General features: G+C 53.2%; 5 protein-coding genes across 5 annotated transcripts; 2 read left to right on the forward strand and 3 right to left on the reverse strand.

Annotated features, from left to right (window-relative positions):
- Positions 1-332: 332 nt before the first annotated feature.
- COCSUDRAFT_34821 (AAA-domain-containing protein) lies at positions 333-2,243 on the reverse strand (the record flags this gene model as incomplete). The annotated part of the gene is made up of 6 exons (XM_005651915.1): positions 333-380; positions 929-1,037; positions 1,231-1,344; positions 1,450-1,631; positions 1,830-2,007; positions 2,125-2,243. The coding sequence occupies 6 exons, from the start codon at positions 2,241-2,243 to the stop codon at positions 333-335; spliced, it is 750 nt and encodes a 249-aa protein (XP_005651972.1).
- Positions 2,244-6,644: 4,401 nt separating this feature from the next.
- Positions 6,645-8,918, reverse strand: COCSUDRAFT_83456 (hypothetical protein; the record flags this gene model as incomplete). Its single annotated transcript, XM_005652323.1, has 7 exons — positions 6,645-6,716; positions 6,875-7,057; positions 7,233-7,593; positions 7,746-7,996; positions 8,093-8,317; positions 8,413-8,487; positions 8,721-8,918. The coding sequence occupies 7 exons, from the start codon at positions 8,916-8,918 to the stop codon at positions 6,645-6,647; spliced, it is 1,365 nt and encodes a 454-aa protein (XP_005652380.1).
- A 1,941-nt stretch (positions 8,919-10,859) lies between these two features.
- On the forward strand, positions 10,860-17,332 carry COCSUDRAFT_64224 (hypothetical protein; the record flags this gene model as incomplete). The annotated part of the gene is made up of 19 exons (XM_005651916.1): positions 10,860-10,973; positions 11,064-11,324; positions 11,741-11,908; positions 12,017-12,136; positions 12,264-12,380; positions 12,509-12,632; positions 12,797-12,952; positions 13,058-13,278; positions 13,537-13,641; positions 13,920-14,088; positions 14,182-14,488; positions 14,581-14,710; positions 14,823-15,002; positions 15,117-15,230; positions 15,407-15,678; positions 15,828-16,080; positions 16,205-16,362; positions 16,464-16,694; positions 16,816-17,332. The coding sequence occupies 19 exons, from the start codon at positions 10,860-10,862 to the stop codon at positions 17,027-17,029; spliced, it is 3,414 nt and encodes a 1,137-aa protein (XP_005651973.1). The 3' UTR covers positions 17,030-17,332.
- Positions 17,303-19,485, reverse strand: COCSUDRAFT_64225 (vacuolar H+ ATPase V1 sector, subunit C). The gene is made up of 7 exons (XM_005651917.1): positions 19,041-19,485; positions 18,786-18,926; positions 18,476-18,685; positions 18,220-18,336; positions 17,950-18,075; positions 17,680-17,839; positions 17,303-17,557 (listed from the first exon to the last, which is right to left on the reverse strand). Exons 1-7 carry the CDS (start codon positions 19,299-19,301, stop codon positions 17,454-17,456), a joined length of 1,119 nt encoding a protein of 372 aa, XP_005651974.1. The 5' UTR covers positions 19,302-19,485; the 3' UTR covers positions 17,303-17,453.
- Positions 19,486-21,359: 1,874 nt separating this feature from the next.
- Positions 21,360-22,762, forward strand: COCSUDRAFT_45859 (hypothetical protein; the record flags this gene model as incomplete). Its single annotated transcript, XM_005651918.1, has 5 exons — positions 21,360-21,407; positions 21,515-21,619; positions 21,746-21,961; positions 22,078-22,188; positions 22,390-22,762. The coding sequence occupies 5 exons, from the start codon at positions 21,360-21,362 to the stop codon at positions 22,570-22,572; spliced, it is 663 nt and encodes a 220-aa protein (XP_005651975.1). The 3' UTR covers positions 22,573-22,762.
- Between the last annotated feature and the right edge of the window lie 93 nt (positions 22,763-22,855).

The following is a 22,855-nucleotide window of genomic DNA, read 5'->3' on the forward strand; positions in this document are numbered from 1 at the left end:
TGCTGCACAGCTCCTGGAAAGGCAACAAATAGCGTATCTCACACCAAGTTCCAGCCTGAGCTCTGTGTGTGTGAAGCGAGAATGAGCGCGAGTGATCAAAACTCTGCAGAAGGTGTCATTTATTGATGACAACAGAAGCAGACTTTTGTGATGTCCAGGACTTTTTAATTCTTAAAGCAGAGCAACCACCTGAGGCGATGACGTGCTCTGCCGCCTTCAGGGCTCCGGCCTGCACCAGCCTGGTGCGCAGCTCTTCCCATACGTCCCCCTGTCCTGCATTGGCGCCGGCATCTGGTGGGTCACGGGCCTCCAATGAGCGCGCAATGCTGACCTCAGCGAGGCTTGCCGCGCTTGCGGCGGCGGTGGGCAGCGGTAGCCCACTCGCATGCAGCACACGCAGCGCAGCTGCAAGGCTAGGCAACAGGGCGGGCGCCAGGAGGGCCTGCATTGGCGCCGCGGCGTCCGCGGCCAGAGACGCCAGCCCCTGCCGGCGAGAGCAAGGCTCCGGAGCGGCCGCGAGCGCCTCGCGCCAATCACTCGCCCGCACATGCACCCCAGAGAGCACCGTCTCTGTATCCATGCTCCCGTTCGCGTCGCCTGGCACTGTGTGCGCATCCGCTTGCGCTCTCGCATCGCACGATGCTGCGCTGCTGCCTGCTGCATGTGGCTGCAAAGCTGCTTGCTGTGGCTGCGCTTGTCCATCCCCTGGCTCTGGTGCTCCGCTTGCACTATCCTCAGCTGCAAGCTGGCGGGCGCTGGCCCTTGTGCGGGGCGCCTGGCCTTCCTCCTGGCTGAGACTGGGCTGACCTGAGGCACCAACCATTCCGCAGTCCGTCATGAGTGATGGGCCGTCAGGGGTCCCGGACGCTTGGGCTGACATGGCCTGCTGCTCCAGCTTGTGCAGGAGGGCTGGGGCCGTGCGATTCACAGCAGCCATGACTGCGCCAGCGCATAACGCCTGCAGGTCGGCCCCGGCGAACCCCTGTGTTGCTGCAGCCACTGCCTGCAGGAGCTGTATGGAAGGTGGAGGCTCCCACCTGGCATACTACATCAGTCTCTCATGCAGATGCCTTGTGACCCTCTGACATATCCATGGGCAGTCATAGAGTGCAATTAAGTCCCCACGCATTGAACAGTCATTTGATAGTTGGCACTCGCGATCGCATGCCTGCAGGAGTAGACATCTTGAACACCATGCAAAGGACCATTTTAACTGGACACTTCCCGCACCTGCATGTGTGCACGCTCAGGATCTCCAGCCGGTCAGCAGTTGATGGCAGGCCAAAGTAGACCTCCCTGTCAAATCTCCCCGGACGCCGCAGGGCCGCGTCAATCGCTTCTGGCCTGATTGCAGCAATCCATTGGGAATCAGCATGGTGGATGATGTATAGGACATGAGATAAAAGAACATGGTGTGACCAGGCAAGGGCGCTGCAGAGTGGGCATCACCGGTTGGTGGCCCCTATGACGACGACAGCGCCGCGGTCGGCGACGCCGTCCATGAGTGCGAGCATGGTGGACACAACGCTGGCATAGATCTGATCGCTGCCGCCGCTGCCGGCCTGGCCGCGCGCCGGCACCAGGCCGTCCAGCTCATCCAGGAAGATGATCGCTGGCGCCTGCGCAGCCGCCTGCAACACGCACCAGGACACCCCTCTGGCAGCCTTGAGGTAGCCCAGTGCAACAGCCCATACGCTCTCCCGGGCAATAGGGAAACATGGAGTCTTCAACGCTGTGTGCAACAAATGGCCACATGCAGGCGCCCTGCGGTTAGCCGGACCTGCCGGAAGATGTATGGCTTGTGAGGAGGGTGAAGAGGAGGGTATCACCTCCTCGAAGAGCAGGCGCAGGGTGCGCTCGGCCTCCCCGCTGAACTTGCCAAGGCAGTCGGCGCCCTTGCGCGCAAAGAAAGCCACCGGCTTTGGCGACGCCCGCGCGCATGCCCCCGCCAGCGCACGAGCAGCCAGGGTCTTGCCCGTGCCGGGCTCGCCATGGAACAGGATGCCCCTGCAGGATGGCAGCCGCCTCAATCCAAGAACTCACTTAGGTTTCTCCATCTGCTGCGCCATCTCGTCCCAAGCGTGGAACCCAAATTCCTAGCGAGAACGGGAAAAAATAGCGGACCTGGGCGGAGAAATGCGCATGTGGCTGAAGAGCTCTGGATACAGCAGCGGCAGAATGACCATCTCCTTGAGCTGTTCCACGACATGCTGCAGGCCGCCCAGTGACTCCCAGCCGGGCATGCTGCTCTGCTCCCCAGGCTGCGGCCTTCCTACACAGCATAGCACAAGAGCGCAAGGCTCTTAAAGCTGTCTATTGGATCGCTGCAAGCTGTGAGAGCATATATTTGAGAAGTGCTCTCTGGGAAGATGGCATGGTCGGCGCTCACTGAGGATCACAGGGTTCAGCTTGGCCTTGTCACGCTCCAGGCGTTTCTCCTCCTTGCGCTGGAAGTGCTCCTCGTCGTCAGAGGACTCGCTCTCCTGCCTGCACACAGCGACGATGTATATTTTCTGCAATGTACCCCTTCCATGCTTTCCCTGTCTTAAGGCGTTATCTTTACTGGGCACAAATGGTCGCAGTCACATGCCCACCTCATCTCCATGCGCGCGCGCTTGTGAGCTGCTCGCGCAGTCTGGATGTACTCTTTGATCTCTTCCGCTCTCCTACCCCTCTTTCCCTTGGTTTGCACGCGCCCGCCCTGCTGGCTGGGGCGTCTTCGGACAGGATTGCATGGCGACTCAGGCAAGGCCCTGCATGCCGCAAGGGATATTTGTTCAGGTCCAGATGATCGATGCTCAGATGTGTTGTAGAATATCTTGCACAAACAATAGACAAAGGCTGGAAAAGTGAGAGAGCGTCTTGTGCATGCATCGCCCAAACCCACCCATCCTGTTCGGCCTCCTCTTTGAAGGCTGGTGCATGTGTGGTGCATGCCACAACGAACTGTGCAGGGTAGAAGGTGCAGCCTGCTGCCCTTGCACAGTGCAAATGGAAGGAGTGCGAGCAGCGCTCCACCCGGCAGCCAATAGTGGCTCCTCTGGTTTGACAGTGTGAGCATCTGCACAGAGACACTCTTTTGAAGGCCTGAAGACAATCTGGTTGTCTTTGAATATATTGTGATGCCGCTGTCAGTGAAGTGCACCAAGGAGCAATAATCAAGGCGATCTGCCCACGTTAGGTGTGTAAGAAATACAAAGCCTCCATATGCTTTCGTACCTCATTGCACGACCCCTCTTCACTGCTGCCTGAAGACACCGCAAGGTGCCTTGGGCAGTCTGATAAACCTCCGGGCTCCAGAGCGCACACAAGCGGTGGCAGTAGTAAGAGTTTGATCCCAAAGGTCCCAAAAGAGGACCCAAACAACCGCCTGCGAAGGCAGCGTCCTTCCCACAGAGGGCACAGCTCATGCTCATGTGATGGTGAGAATCCCCGGTGCGAAATTTGCGCTTGCAAACATCATCGTAGCATCAAGTGAGTGACAGGTGCAGTACATAAAACCGGCAACAGATGTGGGAGGATAATTCTCCTATTGGAACTGCTTCATAATCTTCCAACAAGAAGGCACTCCACATGGCCATCCACGTGGGCCCACATGTACATGATACATGCATGCGTACAGGCATCAGGCTCTCTCCACTAATTATCACCAAATTGCCACAAGACTGGTCATTATGCATTCGCCAAGGCACAACCCCATGCAACAAGGATGTCAAGTATGCAGTGTATGCTGGAATCCTCAATTGTTGACCACCCGCCCGAGCTTCAGAAGCTCAAGCAATGGCCCTCAAAGAGCTTGAGCTGAGTACATGCACTTGTACAGTCAAGCTGCCACAGAAGTCAGCCAACATCAAATAAACAAGACAACACCTCATTTGATCAAAATGTACTATTAATTCTGGTACAACAGATGTGCACAGCCAGCTCATATGAGTGCCATGCCATGCAGTGCTACACGGCAGGCAGGCCGTCTGAGGTTGGAAACAAATCGGGAGTACACACATGAGGCCCATGCAGCACACCCACATGCGCCGCGTGCAGATCCCAGGTAAGGGACTGCAAGTCATGCTCATATCAGCGCACAGCACACCGCCTCACATAATAAAAAGCCCATGTGCTGGCATTCATCATGGACAGGGTGTTGAAGATCAGCGTTTCATTCAGGTCGGTTGGGCAGCGACAGGCAGATATGGGGCACCAAGGGATTGCGTATAAGCCAAGCCCCATACAAGGTTGTCATCAAGAGGACAAGAAATCATTCAATTATATTCAAACTGCACTGCATCTGGTGAAATTGGGCATGGCCTCACTTCTCCTCCTCCATTGTGGATGCTGGCTCAATGCTACTGGCAGGCTCCGCAGTTTTGGGCCTCTTCTTGGCCAGTCTCTTGGCGACCTCCCTCGCCTCGATGTCCCTCTTCTTGTTCTCGTCGATGGCCGTGAAGATGGGCTCCAGCTCGTGCAGAGGGAAGTTCTTGGTGTAGGCGTCCAGCACCACTGCAACATCCGCAGGCATTTGAGCCAGCCAGGACTCTGAAGGCGGCCTGATGGCCGTCTCATGTGAGCATCCATCATGTCCAGAAAATTCTTGGGTCTTGCACATATGTTGATAAAAGCTGCTTTGACACACCTTTGTAATCGCCATGGGCATCAATGAAGAGAGCCCCCCTGCAACACACAACAGCTCGAGATACAGTACATCTGAAGATTGTATACAGTTCCGGCATCTTTTAGTCAGCACTTCAGTCTTGGGTTGATAATGCGGCGCACCAGATTGCCTCAAAGAGCTCTGCCTGCATGTTACATGTGACCTCCTCCTCTTTTCTGGCGAAGCACTTGCCAACCGTGGCCATCTTGTGCCACTCCAATTTTTTGCAGCCTGCATTCCATGTCCGCTCAGCTTACAACACCATCAGATGAGCCAGGCAATTTCAATGGGCAACTCTGATGCAGGTGGCCGACCAAAGCAAAGCACTGACTCTTTGGATGCAAAATACCATGGAGAAATATCGAGAAGGCAAGCTAACCTTCAGCGCAGAACTCCCGCATGACCTGTGATTGGACATCATGTCATAATACTGTTGCAGTTTCAGATCTAACATACTCATGTAAATAAAGGTCACACATCAACCCCAGCCGCCCAGGACAGGTTCATACAGTGGCAATTGTGAGCTCTAAGCTCTTGAGAGAGGGGAGGCCCAACAAACATGGGCATGCATGCAAGGTTCATCAAGAAAGAAAGAACTAGAGACTGGGCGTTACCATCACTTTGCGCCTGTCATTGAGGATCTCGGTAGTCTCTCCAGTGGATGATGCAAACACCAGCTGACTCACAACCAGCTGCATGGCAGCATCTCCTGCATGCACACCAATCAGAGAGTTGATGTGCAAGTGCAGTCCTATTCGTCCTGATGAATGATCCCACTGGTCTGAACACCTGTGCTGCTGCAGCACTACCAGCATGCATGCGAATGGCACATTCAAAACGGGCGAGCCTTTAAAATAGTGAGATCACACCCATCCAGCTCAGGCGGTAGTTGTTGAATTCTCCTGCTGAAGGGTGCAGAAATGCCTGTGCATGCACAGGGTAATACGTCAGCATGGCAACTGTGGACATAAAGCCTTGCCTCATCAACTCGGTATCCAATGATGGCATGCAGCCCTCTTTAGCTACATGGAATGTACATGGCATGCATCCATTGGGCTCTTCTGTGACAAGGGGGTACTTTTCTGCTCACATACCTGCCTCAGCAGCCACTTGTCCGTGAACTCGTACCTGCAATGCAAGACAATATTCCATTGAACACATTACACATTGTTTAAGGCTCAGCCCAGCACCTGAACAATGAGGAGGCTCTGGTGAAGGGGACCCGGAAAGCGTCACCCGAGATCTTTTTGAACCTTCTCCAGCTGCTTATCAGTGGGACCAAAAGCCATCCTTGCGTTTTCTGCCACGATCCTGCACAGAAGCCAGAGCATGAAAGCGTCAAGCAGAACAGATGTGTGGGACCAAGGGCCTTTCGTCCAGTGATAAAGACGATTGTAGAATTACTTCGTCTTCACCTGTTACTCTCTCTGCGGTCAGTCTGCCCAACGACCTTACCTAATGGAGCTCAGCACGCAAAAGCACGGAGCACAATTCTGATCGATTGGATTTTGCTCAGCGTTGACTGGGATTCACATGCATGCGATGCCCATGAATAATGAGGTCTCTCGGACAGTGCGATGGACTCAGGCTTCATTCAAAGATGAAGATTTCGACATCTTCCTGCACTGTGACCAGCAAGCGCTTAGGGTTGAGCTCCACTTATAGTTTTAAGAGAGTCCAGTGTTTGTACATCAAGGGCAAATATCTTGTGAGCATGCATGGGTGGTAGGCTTGGAAAGCTATGGACTCCGGACTTGCCAATCATCCAAAGTACTCTTACAACTTCCCACAAGATCGTATGAGACTGCCGCTGACTTAGCTGTTGAAAAGACTACACGTATGTGGGTTAACCTGCTTGTTACCGTCAAGCAAAGTTAAGTGTTGGCTGTGCTTGCACACTCAGAACAGGAATGAGGCTTAATAAGAGCAAAGAACGCCAGACATTTCATGCGTTTCTATCTCTACTTAATATCTTGCTAATGACAGCAGCCCGGAGTCACTTGTACCCAGAGGCACTCTCGGTTCTGCCATCGCTGTAGGTCCTCCTGTTCCTGAAAAGCTGTCCCGGCTGTTATGAAGTCCAATCACCAGCGGCAGCTGCGTGTCCTCTGAGGAGCTGAGAGAGCCACTCTTTGCAGATACCTCTGGAGAAGTACCAGCGTTACGTCCTGAGTTCACCCTCTGCATCCCCTGCACACCTGGCCTCACACCCTCTGGCACCCTGACCTGCAAGCCCTGCTTCTGCAGCTGGCTCACGATCTTGCGCGTCTGCTGACTGGCTGGGTCTGAGAATGTGCTCACAACGACGTGGAAGGGGCGCCAACCACTGGCAGAAAGCAAGCGGGCCTCTGCTGTCGCACGCCCCAGCAGCGTATTTGTGTTGGTCGACACTTCGTGTGGCCCAACAACCTGTCACGCACACCATTTCTCAGACACAAGCAGGACGAGCACAAAGAAAGGTTGACAATACTGCACAATCTCCTTTTGCCTGTGCATCGTTTGGCAGGCACGTCCTCATGGAGGTACAACTCCGCTACCTCATGCAGAGAAAGGGTGGCAGAGAAAGGGTGAAAACTGTTCTGACCTGGATTGCTACTTTCGGCTGGTCTCCCCAAGCCTCCAATGCAATGTCCACGGTGGGGAGGCCTTCCTGAAGGAAGACCAGGACCCTGTGCTTCACGCCCAGATTCTTCAGCGTGCGTGACACGCCGTCATGGGTGAGAGAGGGCACTGTATTTGCTGTGGCGCGCCACCACTTGGCAGCCGCCTTGTGCACTGGCTCCGGCAGGCTGACAGACACGTCAGCTGCCTGTGCCAGAGCTGAAGCCTGCAGCAGCTGCCTGAGAAGGCGGGGCTCCAAGACAGTTTGCTGTTTGTTCTCCAGCAGCTGGCTCATGCTCTCCACAAATATCGGCTGATTGCACTCGTCCAAGATGCTGAGGCCCCTGAAGACACAATCCATGTTTGCATAAGTCTTCAATGACACCATCTTCTTGGGAAGTGAGGTGCTCTGCGCTAATTGATGAGCCAGGACTTCAAGCTTCAAGCTTCAGAACGCAATGGTGAAACAGACAAGGCGCGGCATTGCTCTGCTCACCACATCACATTGCAGAGCTCGGGCGCAGTCATGCTGGGCAGATGCTGCAGACCAGCCTTGTTGATGGCTGCCATGGGCTCTGCTGGAACAGAGACGCCAAGAGATGCAAGGCCCCATATGAGAGCAGCCCAGTCTGAGGAGCGGAATGTACGAGCTCTGTCCTCATCAAGAACATACTCCAGCAGTGCCGCGATGAATTGCTTTGGTACAAAGCGAAACTTCACAAAAGCCCACAGGATGTTCATCAATTCCTGCAGCACACACAAACAAGCAGTCAGACAGGAAGTTACGCCAGAGAATAGACGTGCATGGGTTTTGTGGAGCGATCAAATTCTTCTATCACGCACCTGCGGAGAGAAGTCCTCGGCGTGGTCTGTGACATGCGTTTCTACTGCAGCGCAGAGGGTGGGGCTGTCCTTCTGCAGGCGCGCAAAAGAATAGAACATGTTTGCCACAGCCTGATGGCGGTACACGGACACGTCCAGCTCCAAGGCATGAGCAATCTGGTCCAGCAGATCGCCAGCAGGCGCATGGTCAAGCTTCCCATAGCCCCATGTAAGCATAGAGATCCCCTGGTGCAAAAGCATACAAATTCAGCATAAGCGGGGAGTGATGATAAATATGCAAGCAAGCAGTAGTTTCTCATACAGAATTGGCAGATGTCCACCTGCGGCTGGAACTCATGAAGGCGGGCAGAAGCAGCTGCTGCAATGCCATCAAGCAGAGCTTTGCCCGGGTTGTACTGCAGAGATCCAAATGCCCACACCACTGTGGACATGTCCCTTTCATTGAAGTCTGCAAGAAGTAAGCATGCATGATCCGCTAGACGGCGCAGAAGCTTGGGCCGGTTGTACTTTGCCTTGGCCAGGCTCCAAAGAGATTGGGCCAGTTCCTGTGCAGAACTCCAAAGTTAGACTCTTTGAACTTCTGGAGCACCCTCAGAATATGAACAGCAAACAATCATCATGAAGTCACCTTTGGCCCCAGCTCATGAATGTGCTGTTCGAGAACACTCAGGAACTTCGTGCATTCTGGTCTGCTTCGCAGCTGCTGCAGCTGCGATTTGGATAGGTTGACCAGGCGCATGAGGGCCAGAGAGGCATTTGCGCCAGTCATTATGGCGGCCTCCTCTGTCACAATGTCCAAGATCTCGGTGACACTCTGGCATTCCATCAACTCTTCATTGAGAGCGGCTGGAGCATGCACAGCCTCATGTGGATTTCTGAGTGGCTCGACAACCTCCTCTGGCAACCTTGGAGGCACACTTGCTTCCTGGGTGTGTTGCCGGCGTGGTGCACCATTGCCACTGGATCGCCCTTTCCTTGCTCTTAAAAGAACATCCCTGCTCCTGCAGACCTCTCTGAACACCTGCAACACACCAAAGCAGATTAAGCTTAGCAAGTGAAACCCACTTTGCGACGGTCTCCTCCCAAGCCAAAAGCCTTCTTACCTCAAACTTCCCTTGTGCATGCCTCCATGACCCACACGGAGTGAAGGGTAATCTATGGGAAGGTCCTGGATCACCGCAAGTACCCGTGACCCTGCACCAAGTGAGCGACATGAACCGAGGTGAGTCCTCTTTTCCCACCTCATTCAATCAGGCATCAATGCAAACCGAGATCATCCATGTCTTCTGTTATCGACTACAACCCCAGGCCTCCCTCTTTTATACAAGTGTGAAGAGTGCTTGCCTCAGACGGCTGCCGTGTACTAATAAATCCTTATGCATCCCTGTGCTCAGCTACTTGCTGTGCATACTCTCCCGAGCTAAAATTCAAACAAGATTTTCGCAGGCTAGTGAATGTATTCAAGAGGAGACTGTAGCCAACTTGATCAACTTTCAGTTTGTAGTAGGGTTGCGAGCTTAACTCCCTGTGTCCATGAGAAGCAAGGGTCACAAACTAGCAAGAAATTGAATAATCCCCTGGAAACAGGGAAGTGGGGGTTTAAAAAAACCCTAATCACATTGTCGGAAGGAAATTAGCGATCCTAATGCATAATCGATCTATAATCGAAATAGGCAGCTGTGTGCTAAGTGCTGTTCAACCTTTGGGACATCTTTTACACGGTGTTGCGTACACGGTGTTGCGAATAGATAGGCGTGCAAGGATCTCGATGTACTAAGTAACGATGGAAACATCTTCAGTCAATCGGGCCTTCAGTTGCGTAGTATATCTCGCCCAAAAATCAGTGGCAATGCGGAATATGGAATATTAGTCAGCTTCACTCTGAGGAAATAAAGTTGCATTTTAGAACACTGATCTCGATGGCGATGGCTGGTCCTATCGCCTACCTCAAGGAGGTCTGTCATCACGTCTACTCTGGTATTGCTTTTATTTTGGTGAGCTAGCAATGGCTACTTACCGCTCACTCTTTGTTGTAGATCCACCAGCCAACGGGCGTGACGCACTGTGCCTCAGCATACTTCACCCACGCTGAGCCTCGAACCCAGAAACACCCAGATGCACTTCCGGATTTGGTGGTCGTGAGGGAAACTCTCATTCAAATCTACAATGTCAGGTAAGAGTGCAACATCTAGACAGCTGTCCTGTGGCGTTCATCTTCCAGTGGCGTGAAGCAAAGTCCTGTCCACAGGAGGGATGCTGAGAAGGTGGGTGAATACTGGCTCACACTTGTGGTAGAGCACAGTCTGTCCGGAACGGTGCAAAGCATGGCCGTGCTCAAATGCCGCGCAAGTGGGAGACAGCGGGATGCCTTGTTGCTCGCCTTCAGGTGAAGTTGCATCACATTCAATCACTACCAAATGTGGCTAAATGCTTCTACAACGTCCATATTCTCAATAGTCATTGTAATTAACCTCTTTTGTGTGCAGAGATGCCAAGGTGTGTGTGCTAGATTGGGTTGTGGAGACACAAGGCATTGCCCCAACATCGCTCCATTCCTTTGACGGCGATAGGACATTACTGGGTGGTAGTACAACACACGGCCCCCACTTGATCACAGACCCTCAGGTATGCTTCCGGACATCGGGTGAATCCACTTGGATCTCAATTAACATGTCTGACTTTGATCTTTACCAAAGTGATACATGGATGGATGCAGGGTCGCTGTGCTGCCACTCTCCTGCATGGATGCCTCGCGGTGCTACCATCCATGGAAATTGAAGCCCTGGATGTGATTATTGAGCTGCAGACTGATCGTCAAGCGCTGTCCACGACTGTGGGCAACTCTTACATGCTGAAGCTGGCAAAACTGGGGATCTCAGAGGTAACATCTGCAGCACATCCATTATTTATTACTACTGAAGCAAGTGCAGCAGACGGCACACAATCTACATGTGGGAACTGGCCGTGGCAGGTGAGGGATGCTGTGTTCCTGCACCGCTACAGCGAGCCTGTGCTGCTGGTGCTGCATGAGACCAAGCCGTCCTGGGGTGGGCAGCTGCGCAACAGCAAGGACACCATGGAAGTCACTGCGTTCTCCTTGAATGTGGCCCACAAGCGGCACACGAGGCTTTGGTCCATAGGCAATCTGCCCAGCGATGCCTTCAAGCTCATAGAAGTTCCAGGCGGGGGCGGGCTGGTCATATGCCAGAACCTGCTGATATATGTGTCACAGGTGGGCATGCACACCGGTTATCCTTTGCCAGCGTTGCAAGTCTTGCCTGATTGGCCTAGGCTGAGCTTGAGGTGTTCAGATTGCACCCATCAATTCCAAGTTTGCTGCCAGCAGGGCGGATCCTGCTCTCTGGCTGTGAGCTCACAAGCGTATGCTGGAGTTGTGCCGTCCCGCATAGAGATCTCACCAATCCCTCAAGGCGTGGATGATCGTTTCAAAGCTTCCCTTCATGCTGCAAACCATGAACGAGTCGCTAAGCATGCGCGAGAGTATGTGAACAATGTCCACCCGGTAAGCCGTTACCTTCTATACCATTGACAGGATGCCCGTCCTACATTCTGACACTCTGGCTAAAGCATGTTGATGAAGCGCAGCTCTAGAAGTCCTGTAATGATATTGACCTCAAGCTTTTGCAGGAAGCTGCTGCGGCGGCAGCAAGCGGCGCACCAAGGGCGGAAGGTTTTGAGCTTGACTTGACAGACTGCTCTGGGGCGTGGCTGGCAGACAACAGTCTGCTTCTTGGGCTTGCTTCTGGCCAGCTCATTCTTGTGAATGTGCAGCTCGAGGGTAGCAAACGCCTGAAAGTGAGTGTTTCCGACCATGCACCACATCCTTCTCAGCACCACGTGTCTCTACACCGAAATATCCCTGTTCTCAGTATGGAGACTCACGGTGCTTGGCGGCATGTGCAGGTCTCAAAGGCACAGGGTGCGCCTCCACCGTCCTGCATGTGCAGGCTGGGCCCTGAATTGCTCTTTCTTGGATCTTGGGTTGCAAATTCTCTGCTGATTCGCGCCGTGCCAGAAGGGCAGGTAGGGGGTTGCAATATGGCAGAAACCGCCCCTCTTGTTTACTCACTGTTTGCGAATTATTATCACTTTGTTGATGTGTAATGCAATAAGGAAAGGGGTGAATGGCTTGACAAGCTTCTGCTTGCAGACTCTTCTGCTCGGAGGCCCAGAGGAGCAGGCGAGTGAGGCGGATGCTACCCATGCAAGCAAGCGCCCACGCCTTGACCCTGATGCTGCTGATCTGGGGAATGAGGATGAGGATGAAGTGCGTTTCCCAGTCCTATGTCCTTTAAAAACAGGAGATCTGTTTCAAACGGCAAGAGCAGGTCAATCAGATCTCAACGCCCAGAGATCTAGGTCGATCATCTTGAGGTTTTCTCTTGTGTGTCCCAGGTCTCCCTCATCTACCGCACAGATGCGCAACCGGCACTGCCGTCAACCACTGGTGCATCCAAGTACAGCCTGCAAGTGGTGGACAGCCTGGTCAGCATTGGCATTGTGCAGGATCTTGTGACAGGTAGAGCACACCAACTCATTATACATGCTATGACGTGCTTCTGCAGATTATTATAGCTATTGACACACCCGTAAGACTTCTAGAAAGTACAGGGTTTTGAAGTAATGAATGATGTCTTTCCCGTGCATGCATGCAAAATTGAAAGCACCTGGCTTGCACATCAGGGGAGGCGTCAACCAGTGCGCCACAGGAGTGGGTGGCCAAGACTGAGCGCGGACCCCCCAAGCTGCTCGCAGCCGTCGGCTCTGACAAGTTTGGGGCTGTGGCCGTGCTGCGCAGCTCGCTCGTTCCAGAACTGGTCACTGAGGTCCCTCTCCCAGGTGGGGCAGACTCGGGCACCAGGTTATCAAGTAAGCTTATAATTGAAGAAGCAGTGGAGCGTGGATGCATGCCCTGTCTGTTGCTGAATACATATGCGTGTGCAGGGGTTGATCAGATGTGGGCTGTGCATTTCCAGCCTGAGGGCCTGCCTGTAGATGACAGCCTCCTATACCATGCCTTCCTCTTCCTCAATGAGAAGAGTGGCACCAAGGTGCTGCGCACTGGCGAGGAGTTGGACGAGACTGACTCCTCGCAAGTCGACTTCATCCTGTCCAGCCGCACAGTCTTCGCTGGAAATCTCCTTGGGAACAGCCGCATTGTGCAGGTGATCTGATGTTCTTCTCAACCAGCAGGCCTGTTTGCAGAGGCAACAATGGGGCGAAGCCCAATCAGCGGCAAGAGAACAGTGTACCTTCACAAACAGGATGATATGAGGTTCTTATTTATGATCTTGGTCTTTGTCAGGGCGCAATTCGTGTGTCTGTTCTCCTGATTCATATCTCTGGACTACCTGGAGCGAGAATGTGTGAGTAGCTTTGAGCCTGAACATCTCTTTGTAAGCACCCAAGACATTGCTGTGCAGGTGCATGCGCGCGGGGTGGTGCTGCTGTCAGGATCCTCAAGGGTGCAGGACCTGCCTGTTCAAGATCTCATTGGTGTCAGCAACACAACCATTGTGGCGGCTTCCGTGGCAGATCCATACCTCCTCCTACACCTATCCAGCGGCAATGCCCTTCTGCTGTATGCTGGCGCAATGCATGGTGGGCCTCGTTCCGGCTACCTGTTTGCCTGTGCCATGCGTTGAGTCTGCTGTATACTATTATTGCGCTGGCGTGTGTCTGATGGCATGAACATGTTGCAGGTCAGCTGGCTGTGGCGCCCCAATCAGCCAAGCTATCCCAAGGCGCTGCAGGCATCACAGCATGCTGCCTTCACCATGATTCATCGCGAACATTCGCACTGCAGGCGCTGAGAGAACTGCACCCTTACCTTGAAAACAAGGGCGCAGCTGTGTTGTGTGTGGTGTGCCGCTCCGCTCGCATGGAGGTTTACTCTCTGCCAGATTTGGATCTGCTGCTCTCCATCAACGACATATCAGACGGGCCGATGGTGGCTCCCAGCAGTTCACCTCAAGGTGGAGCTCTCCATATTTCTTTGAATCCATTGCCTTTACACATGGCACATAGAGGGTATTTTAAAGCATTGATGTTTTGGGGCACTGCTGCAGACACAAATGGAGCGACGGGGCTGCCAAGTGTGGTGGAGGTGAAGATGGAATGCTTTCATCACCAGTCAGGGGGCACACAGGCTGTGAAAGACCAAGATCTACCGTTTCTTCTGCTGCTTCTTGCGGATGGCACTTTCCTGGCCTACAGAGCATTCCACACTCCACGAGGCCGTGTGTGCTTCAAGAGGCTCAGCCTGCCCGCGCATGCACACTGCCCTCCTCAGGACCGCAGAAGTAAAACCACGGCTCCGAGCAGCAGTATGACGCGCTTTGATGGCTTAGGGGAGAGCAAGGAGCATGTCAACAGGTGCGCGTATGCTGCGCTTAGGCAACTGAATGAAGACCCACTCATTTCTCTGTTCGAGATAATGTGATTGATCGGGCATGTGCAAACTGCAGCGGAATGTTTGTGAGTGGAGAGCGACCGCTGTGGCTGGTTGCCAGCAGAGGGACTCTTGTTGCACATGCGATGGATGTGGAGGGGCGTGTATCCGGCATGACCCCATTCCACAACATCAATTGCCCGCTGGTGCTGAACTTATTTCACCCTGTGCACACCTGTCCTGTTGACATCCTCAGTGCAAGGGTTGTGTTCCAATGCGGAAAAGCGGGCGCTCATGACCTTTCTACGTGGCTGACAGGGTTTCATCACTGCCTGCATGGCTGAGAATGACGGTGAGACGTTGAAGATCTGCCAATTGCCCATGCGCACGCGCCTAGATACACCCTGGCCGCTGCAGAAGATTGCTGTGCGAGCGACGCCCCACCGCTTGGCTTACTACGCTGAAGCCCGCCTCTACGTCTTGCTTGTCTCCCGCCCGGTGCGCCAGCTCAGGCCAGCTGTATCCGCTTTGCTTCAAGACGTGCATGCAGCCTTGCCGCTCTCTGCACAGTAGAGACTACTGGAGTGGTAGGTTGACTTTCCTTGCTGTCAGGTGCCTTATCGAGAACATCAAGAAGAGGCGTCTGATGGGGATCCGCATGCCTCCTACTCGTACATCTGTGCTGACGCAGCTGCCAAGGCTTCCGGCACTGAGCTTGGCGGAGAGGTACGAACCCCGTGCACCTATCCTCTTGTCTTACGCTGACCTATTCTGATGTGGAGTGACTTCCGTCTTCTGCTTTCGTCATGCCAGGGGGGTCAAATTGGCATGCTCTGCATGCATTTGCCCTTTTACGGCGTTGTACAATTTGCTGTCAGCTCACAGCGCCTCGGTGTCCTCAGGTGCGGCTGCTGGAGCCCGGCCGCTACCAGACTGTGGCGCGCCATGCACTGGACCCTGGAGAGGAGCCCTGCTCTGTGGCAGCGGACTGGCTGCGCAACGCTCAGACAGGCGCTCTCGAGCCATACATCACAGTGGGCACTGCCCTGAACTATGGAGAGGACTACCCCTGCTCGGGGCGCATCCTCCTCTTCAAAGCGACCAGAACGAGCACCAGCGGCGCTGAGCAAGCAGACCCCACAATTTCTTGGCAGCTCACCCTTGTGCATGCAAGGTATGCGTCCCTGCATTAGATGAGCTTGTCTAGGGTCACGGTACTCGCTTGCCTGTTGTGTGCTAGGTTGTTTGTGTGTTCTGAGGCATATTGGCCACGTGGTCGCACGCAAGCAGTTGCCTGATGCCATGTGCATGTGTGGCATGCAGTGGGTTCAGCCGCCCAGTGCAGGGCCTGGCTGTGATGGATGGCCGCCTGGTGGCCGCTGTCGGCAACAACATGCAGGTGATGGAGCTGCGGGGCTCCAGCCTCCACATGATCAGCTTCTTCCACGCGCAGCTCTTCATCACCTCAGTGGCGACTATCAAGACCTTCATCCTGCTGGGCGACGTGCACAAGGGGCTCACCTTCGTGTATGCTGACAAGAAAGCTAACTACACAGCCCTGACACAGCTCTCAAAGGTACCGGTGGCCAGTCGTATCAACAGCTCACTTGGTGTTATGATAAGAACAAGATGATCTGCTGCAGGCTATGTTCTTTAGCATTCAGCCTTACAGATCAGATTAAACGCTGACTGTTTTGCAGGACTACAACGATGTAGATGTCGAGGCTGCAGAGTTTCTTGTCAATGGGAAGAAGCTCTTTCTCTTGGCCTGCGACGCGGCGCAAAACCTGCGGCTGTTTGCCTATGACGGAGGGAAGGAACAGCAGGCAACCTGGCAGGGGAAGAAACTGCTGCCATTGTAAGCCTCCAGACCTGCATCCATTGCATAGCCTGTGACATGGCCATGTTCTCCTGCCAATCAGTGCATTTTACAACCTGAATGCCTTGGCGTGTCAACAGGGGAGCAATCCATGTGGGGCAGAACATCTGCAGCAGCCTCTCGCACCGCATAACGCCAGCCAGTGCGACGGGCGTGCAGCTGCGCGCGGCCGTGTTTGGCAGTGCTGCTGGCTCTATTGCGAGCCTGGCCCCTACCTGGGATGGACTGCCAGCGGAGGAGTTGCTTGCCCTCCAGAGAGAGATGGTCTTGGCTGTGCCTCAGGTTGCAGGCCTCAATCCAGTGAGCTTCAGGTGAGCAACAGATTGCCAAGCTTCTCGATTCTCTGAGCTTCCTGAAATGCTTCATTTGGAGAGTCATGGCTGCTTGCATGCATCCTGTCAAGAGTTTGATGTGGGCCTCTCTGTACTTCAGGCGGCGATACAAGCATGGAGTCAAGGCATTGGCCGGCGGCCAAAGCTTTGAGGCACCCGTCTCGGATGACAGAGTGCTGGATCTCGACCAGCTCAACCGCTTCCAGTGGCTCCCACTGACAGAGCAGGTTGCTCTGGCGGCAAAATGCAATCTGAGCAGGCAGCAGGTCCTCCATGCACTGAGAGAGATGGTCATGGCAATATCGACGTTTTGAGGCTTGTTGGTGCAGTGCATGGGGTGGATTTGGTCTGAAGAGATGCGGGCGTACACTAAAACTGATCCAGAACTTCTCAATGAACAAATATTTGAGCACATGTGCATGCGAGTCTTGCACTTCAGCTTGTTTTCCTCTTCATTCCAATAATTTGGTTGGTCATACTTGAAACAGAATCCTGATCAGAAACTTGTTGTGAGCTGTGAGCAAATTGAATAGAGTAACAACAGGATTATATGATGACATTCTGTTCTCAATTGTATGCTTGTTGCTGTTGTGATCGCTTTAAGAATTCTATGAAGCAAAGTGTTTATCGCACAACGACATGATGAGTCACACCTATTCACGCGTTGCACAAAAACCGTGATAGCCACACCGCCCAAGACCAAGAGACTGGAGTTTCACAGTTCCAATATCTGAAGGATCACCCATCAACACTGACTGTGAATGACACATAGGGGTACATCTCTGATTCGCCAGCCAACCCACCGGTTGCCCCAGCCTCGCCATCAAAGTACTGGCTTGTACCTGTTCACACGATCGCAGCGTTATAAAAAAAAAAAGGCAGAATGTCTGATATGGCTGTTGGACTTCCAGGTAAAAGAGCTACATTCAGAAAGAAATTCCCAATGATGAAAGACTTATCGCACCAGACGAGCCAAAGAGGGAGGCCAGAAGCTTCCGCAGCTTTGTTGTGTTCTTCTGGTTTGGTTTCAGCAGCACTGCCAGAAACTTTGGCGGCAGGCCATATCTGAGAATGCTCTCCACAAAGAGCCGGATGGCACAGATGTGGATCCAGGCACTAAAGGCCTGCAGTTGCCCAGTGAAACCCTCATGCTCACGATCAAAGACATCATTTATGATGCAAAGTTTCAAAAGCCGGCCTTGACATGCCTTCAGAAGTACAATTGGGGTCACACCTCGCCATATGCTGAGGCACTCCACTGTTCCAGCTGTGACCGCTTTGAGTCTGCATTGGCTTTCAAGGTCTTTGCTGCCTCGCTCTGATTCTCCTGCAGTTCTTGGTCGAACTCGTAGTCACGCACCTGCAGCAACCACAATCAACTTCAGTAGGGCTACAATTCATTTTCCACTGATAAGAGCGGAGGATCCTGTGTATATCAGTGTTAGTCATTCCAGCTGCAATTGTGCATCACACTTTGTAGATCCCCATCTGGAAGATTGATCACCTGATATCCTTTGCTCCTTGCCGCAGCCTTGAAGCTGTCTGCCACCCGCTTGAAGAGCGTCACGGAGAAGAGGCTGTAATCCTGGTCCTCAAAGATCAGCTTTGATGAGCGAGGCACCTGTAGAAGGAGGCAGGTACGGTGTGCATCGTCAAGACATATCTGTGCACTTGATCTTGTGTGCACTTTACTGCTGTATTAGGATCAGCAGCTGGGTATGTTCCAAAGACATATTCTGAACGAGGCAGATGGCACTCACCACAAAGTCGGAGAGTGTCTCATACGTGGAGAGCCACTCAGACTTGTCTTGCTTAGTGACAACCGCGAAGAGAGTGATCAGGTTCTCTGTGTTCACAGCATCGTCCGCCTTCACAAGACCAGTGAGGTCGCGCACGGCCAGCGAACCGGTCTGCTTCCTGGCTGCAGCTGTGACAAGTCCCTTGAGCTGGTTGTACTCACTCATCCTTACCTGCGCACCAATTTCATGCAGATTCGACTATCAAACATGCACTCTGTAGCCTCAAGACACCTCTGCAATATTCACGATTGCATGCATGGAGGGAAACTACCTTCAGGTCATCTTCCAGCCTCTGGATAGTCTCTGTGATGGCTGACACTGTCTCGCTAAGGGGCCGTCTGGGTGGGTACTTGGCCTCGTTCCATGAGAATCTCTCCAGATACTGGTCAGGGCTGACTCCCTCCACGCTCACCTGCAAGGTCAACCCTGGGATCATCAGTCTCACAGCACCTGGCAATCCTGGCATGTGCTTGCATGCCTACTATAGTATTTAATAGCATATGTAAATTCCGGTCAGTCAAGGTACCTCCTGGAAGTCCTCTGCACGTCCTGAGCCCATGTCAAAGAGCTGCCTCCTGATCTTGTTCACCACCGATTCGACCAAGGCGTTGACCTTGACCAGATCGTCGCTGAGTACCATCAGAGAGTCGAGAGTTCCGACACGGAGGTCAGGGATGGCAAATTTGAAATTTATGCTGTAGTCATTTTCATAGGTTGTTTTGTTCTGGACCAAGGTCCATGAGCGGTCCTCTGATTCCAAAAGGGGCAAGCTCACAAGCCAATACATTTTCCTGTGTTCTCAGACTTCTATTGTGGGCCTGTTATACCACGCATCCGTCAAAGAACGGGTGACCTAGATTGAGCTCACATCCTCGAGGGCATCCGCTATTGTACTGGTAGAGCGCAATGGGTATAGTTCTGGAGAGTCTGCAGACAACAAACTAGGACTTGCTCCCTTTTCTCAGCACGATCTGCATCTGCAAAAGTCTTCAATGAACTTGCTGAACAAGACCCTAATTTGAGATCGGTCGAGTGAATGCACCCTCTGTTGTTGGACACACCCGACCCAATTCCCAGCTTCTCTGAATCGAATGCACAGCATGTGCTGGACGTCATCAATCCTACTAATAAGTTGAAGGCAACAACTATAGTCATGATGTGCAGTTTGCACGCTCATGCGATGCATCCGTGGCGACGCCGGGAAGCGTGCTGGGCACGATCTACCTTTTTACGACACCTCATAATCACGCCTTTGAGGGTCTCGAGCAGTCAAATCTGCGTTGTTTCGAAGGTTAGTATTTATTATATCTACAAGAAGGGCTGAATTGCACCGCATGCTCTTTGCCTTCTTCTTATGAGTAGGGTGCATCTGACTGGACTGGACCGTTTGGTGCACAGGCGCTTCAGAACGGACATGCTGGAACAACTTATGCACAGCAGTCGAGCAGGTGTTGCTAGTCCTCCGATCCTCGAACAATTTCGCAGCAATGTTTCAGTCAAGGCTATGATTTGGAAGTTGTCAAGAGAAGCGCAGTATGCACCCTGGCATGCATATTGCAGGAATGACGACAGGGAGGAGATGCTCTGGCAGCGCCAGCAGCAGCTATGGGATCGTGAGATGCAGCGCTGGGACGCAGAGAGGCTTGCATGGACTGAGCGAGAGCATTATCTGCTCCAGCAGATAGCTGACCTCCAGGCTCTGCTGGTACAGGTCCGCTGTTTGCCATGTTGGCGCTTCTCAAACTCACAGGCATCAGTGCATCACAGCGGCTGACATACCGTCTCTGCAGGTGAGAGGCGCAGTCAGCAAGCCAGCAGTAGCATTAAACAGCACCAGCTCTGTAGCACAACCGCTGCAGAAGTCAACACCTGACAAGCCCCATGCTGAAGGACCGTCGGAACCACCACAGAGTCCAATCACATCCCAGCAGGCACTTGCCAGCAGCATTCAGGCACCAGAAAGCACAAGTCTGCATGAGCAGCAATACAGCACCTCCAACGAGCTCTTCAATGTCTCAGACCTGCAGGCGCTGTATGGACGCGAAGCAGCTGAGATGGGTGAACCCTCATGGGCAGCGGATTTTGCAAAGGCAATGGCGGCTGTCGATTGCACAGATGTCCTGGCTGAGGAGGCGCCCTTCAAATCCAGCCTTGTACAGGTTTGTGCAATGCGACTCGAGCAGGGTTTGACAAGGACATAAAAAGGGTCCAGGATGGTGCGGAAAATACTTTCTTGTTCACCAGGGGTATCACAGGCAGAATACTGGCAGCTGCACAGAATGATACGCATGCGTTCCTTGGCCAGGATAGTTTCAAAATTCAAGAACGTTTACAGATTGCATCACATCAGGACTTTGGCAGCCTGTCATGGCCCAGTATTAAAAAAAGGACCTGATACGCAAGTGCATCCATGAAGCTTACCATATCTTTATCTAAGTGCACGGGCCTGGTGCCCATTAATTATCCCTGACTGATTTGCGTTCATGTGTCAACAGAGGCAGCCACTGGAGTTGACTGAGGCGAATAACTTTGAGCCTGACCGTCCACTTCCAGAGATGGGCAGTCAATCAAGCTCCTTTACAACAGGTGGGCAAAAGACCTCACGTCGTGAAATACCTCGTGTCCTTTCCCAGGATTGTTGTGCGGTTGATGGTTGCATGCTGCCTTGACACTTCATCAGCTGTGTTTCACGCTGGCTGTGTGCTTAGGCGGCAGTGGAGTAGGGAGGGAGGTGGGTGGCAGTCCACCCACACTGACAGATGGGTCGGATGACATCTTCTGGGTGAATCAGCTGCACAGAGCGCTGGATGAGAGGGGGTTTGCCCCAGGAGATGAGGAAATTGAGATGTGGTTCTTTGGGAACCAGACGCTCTCAGCGTTGCTGACCTTCCAGGTGGGGCCCTGTTTTGCCTTTCATGAAGAATTTGAGACACAATGCCCAACGCGCGATTGCTACATCTGTGCACACGGTTATCTGAAAGGCTCAGTATGGGTGAGCAGGCAAGTGTTGGGCTACCAGAGACGGGAGCGTGTGATGAGGCCACTTGGAATGCGCTTCTGGGCCCTGAAACCATCCGGATGCGTCTCATTGAGGCTGCGGCCCTGGTGAGCAATATCTTTCCTCCGTCACCTGGTCAAGGTTGTGACGCGTGCTCTGACATGCCCTGCAAACATCATCACCTGTGGGGAACGTCCTTCTGGGCACTCACTAATCACATGCAGCATGTGCAGGATTTGTTGGGCGATGGTGGTGCGAGCCCCCCAGGGGCACCTGCTGGGCAGGGGGCCACCTCGAATGGAAGTCTAGGCTCACAGAGCTTCTCTAGTGGCGCTTATGCAAAGCAGGAGGTTCATGCTCCCAGCGACAGCGGGGCGAGCAGCCAGCAGAGGCAAGCTGCACGGCTCACCAGTTGGCCTGTCCTGCGGGAAGGAGAAGGTGGTGCAGAGGTGAGTCGACACATGTCTGGCGTCCAGACTGTTGTGCGGGAGTCTGTGTTAGCGGCATGGAGCAGCCTTGTTGGCAAGAGGCACCAGCGGATGAAGTGACTGGCTGTACTGCACAGGTGCATGGGCTGCAGATTGCCTTGAACAACAAGGGGTACTACTGCGGGGAGGATGACTGCGTCTGGTGGCAGTTCGGCATGGACACTTACAGCTCCTTGCTGACCTTCCAGGTGCGAGATGTGAACAGTGCATAGTTCATGTCAACAGCGTGCGTCTTATCGGTAAATTGGATTGCCACTCTCAACATGATTAGCAGCTAGTCATCCTGCACAGAATGCTTTTGTCGTATATACTCTGTGAGATTTCTGGAGTGGACTTCAAGTGTATTGAGCTAGCAATATATTAATGTACTGGTCCTGGCTGTATGACAGGCATGCAACGGTCTGTCGGAGACTGGCGTCTCAGATGCGGCCACATGGAAAGCTTTGCTGGGCCCCGATGCATGCCCCTCTGATGTCCTGGAGCTGAAGAGCGGTGATGACACGGACGACGATCTTCAGGAGGGTGACACAGTCTGGCTGCTGGGTGAGCAGCGCTGGGAAGTGCGCATATGAACGCTGTCAGTTTTGGGCAGCACCTGAGGACCTTTTTCGTTGTACGAGCAGTGATTCTCTTGCAGAGTTGAAGTCTTGCAATGCAGCAAGATAACAGTCTCACTGACGCATAGAACGTGAAGTTAGATAAATGGAGTGTTGCCATCGACAGACTCGGAGAATGAGTCTCCCCATAAAAGCTTGAGAGCACATTGCTGAACTTCACATGCCTTGTACACTCACATTCTGGATGTTTTCTTGATGAGCACTGCATCACTGACCAGCCATGGAAGCCTTAATTAAT

The sequence above is a fragment of the Coccomyxa subellipsoidea genome, assembly GCF_000258705.1.
Source record: "Coccomyxa subellipsoidea C-169, whole genome shotgun sequence".
In the NCBI taxonomy this organism is placed as follows: Eukaryota; Viridiplantae; Chlorophyta; class Trebouxiophyceae; family Coccomyxaceae; genus Coccomyxa; species Coccomyxa subellipsoidea.

Coding starts and splice junctions, on each gene's coding strand:
- COCSUDRAFT_64225 (XM_005651917.1), bottom strand. CDS start 19,301: ATGTATTGGCTTGTGAGCTTGCCCCTTTTGGAATCAGAGGACCGCTCA. Junction 18,927..19,040: donor GTGCAGAGGACTTCCAGGAG/GTACCTTGACTG, acceptor TTGACCTTGCAG/GTGAGCGTGGAGGGAGTCAG. Junction 18,686..18,785: donor GGCTGGAAGATGACCTGAAG/GTAGTTTCCCTC, acceptor ATTGGTGCGCAG/GTAAGGATGAGTGAGTACAA.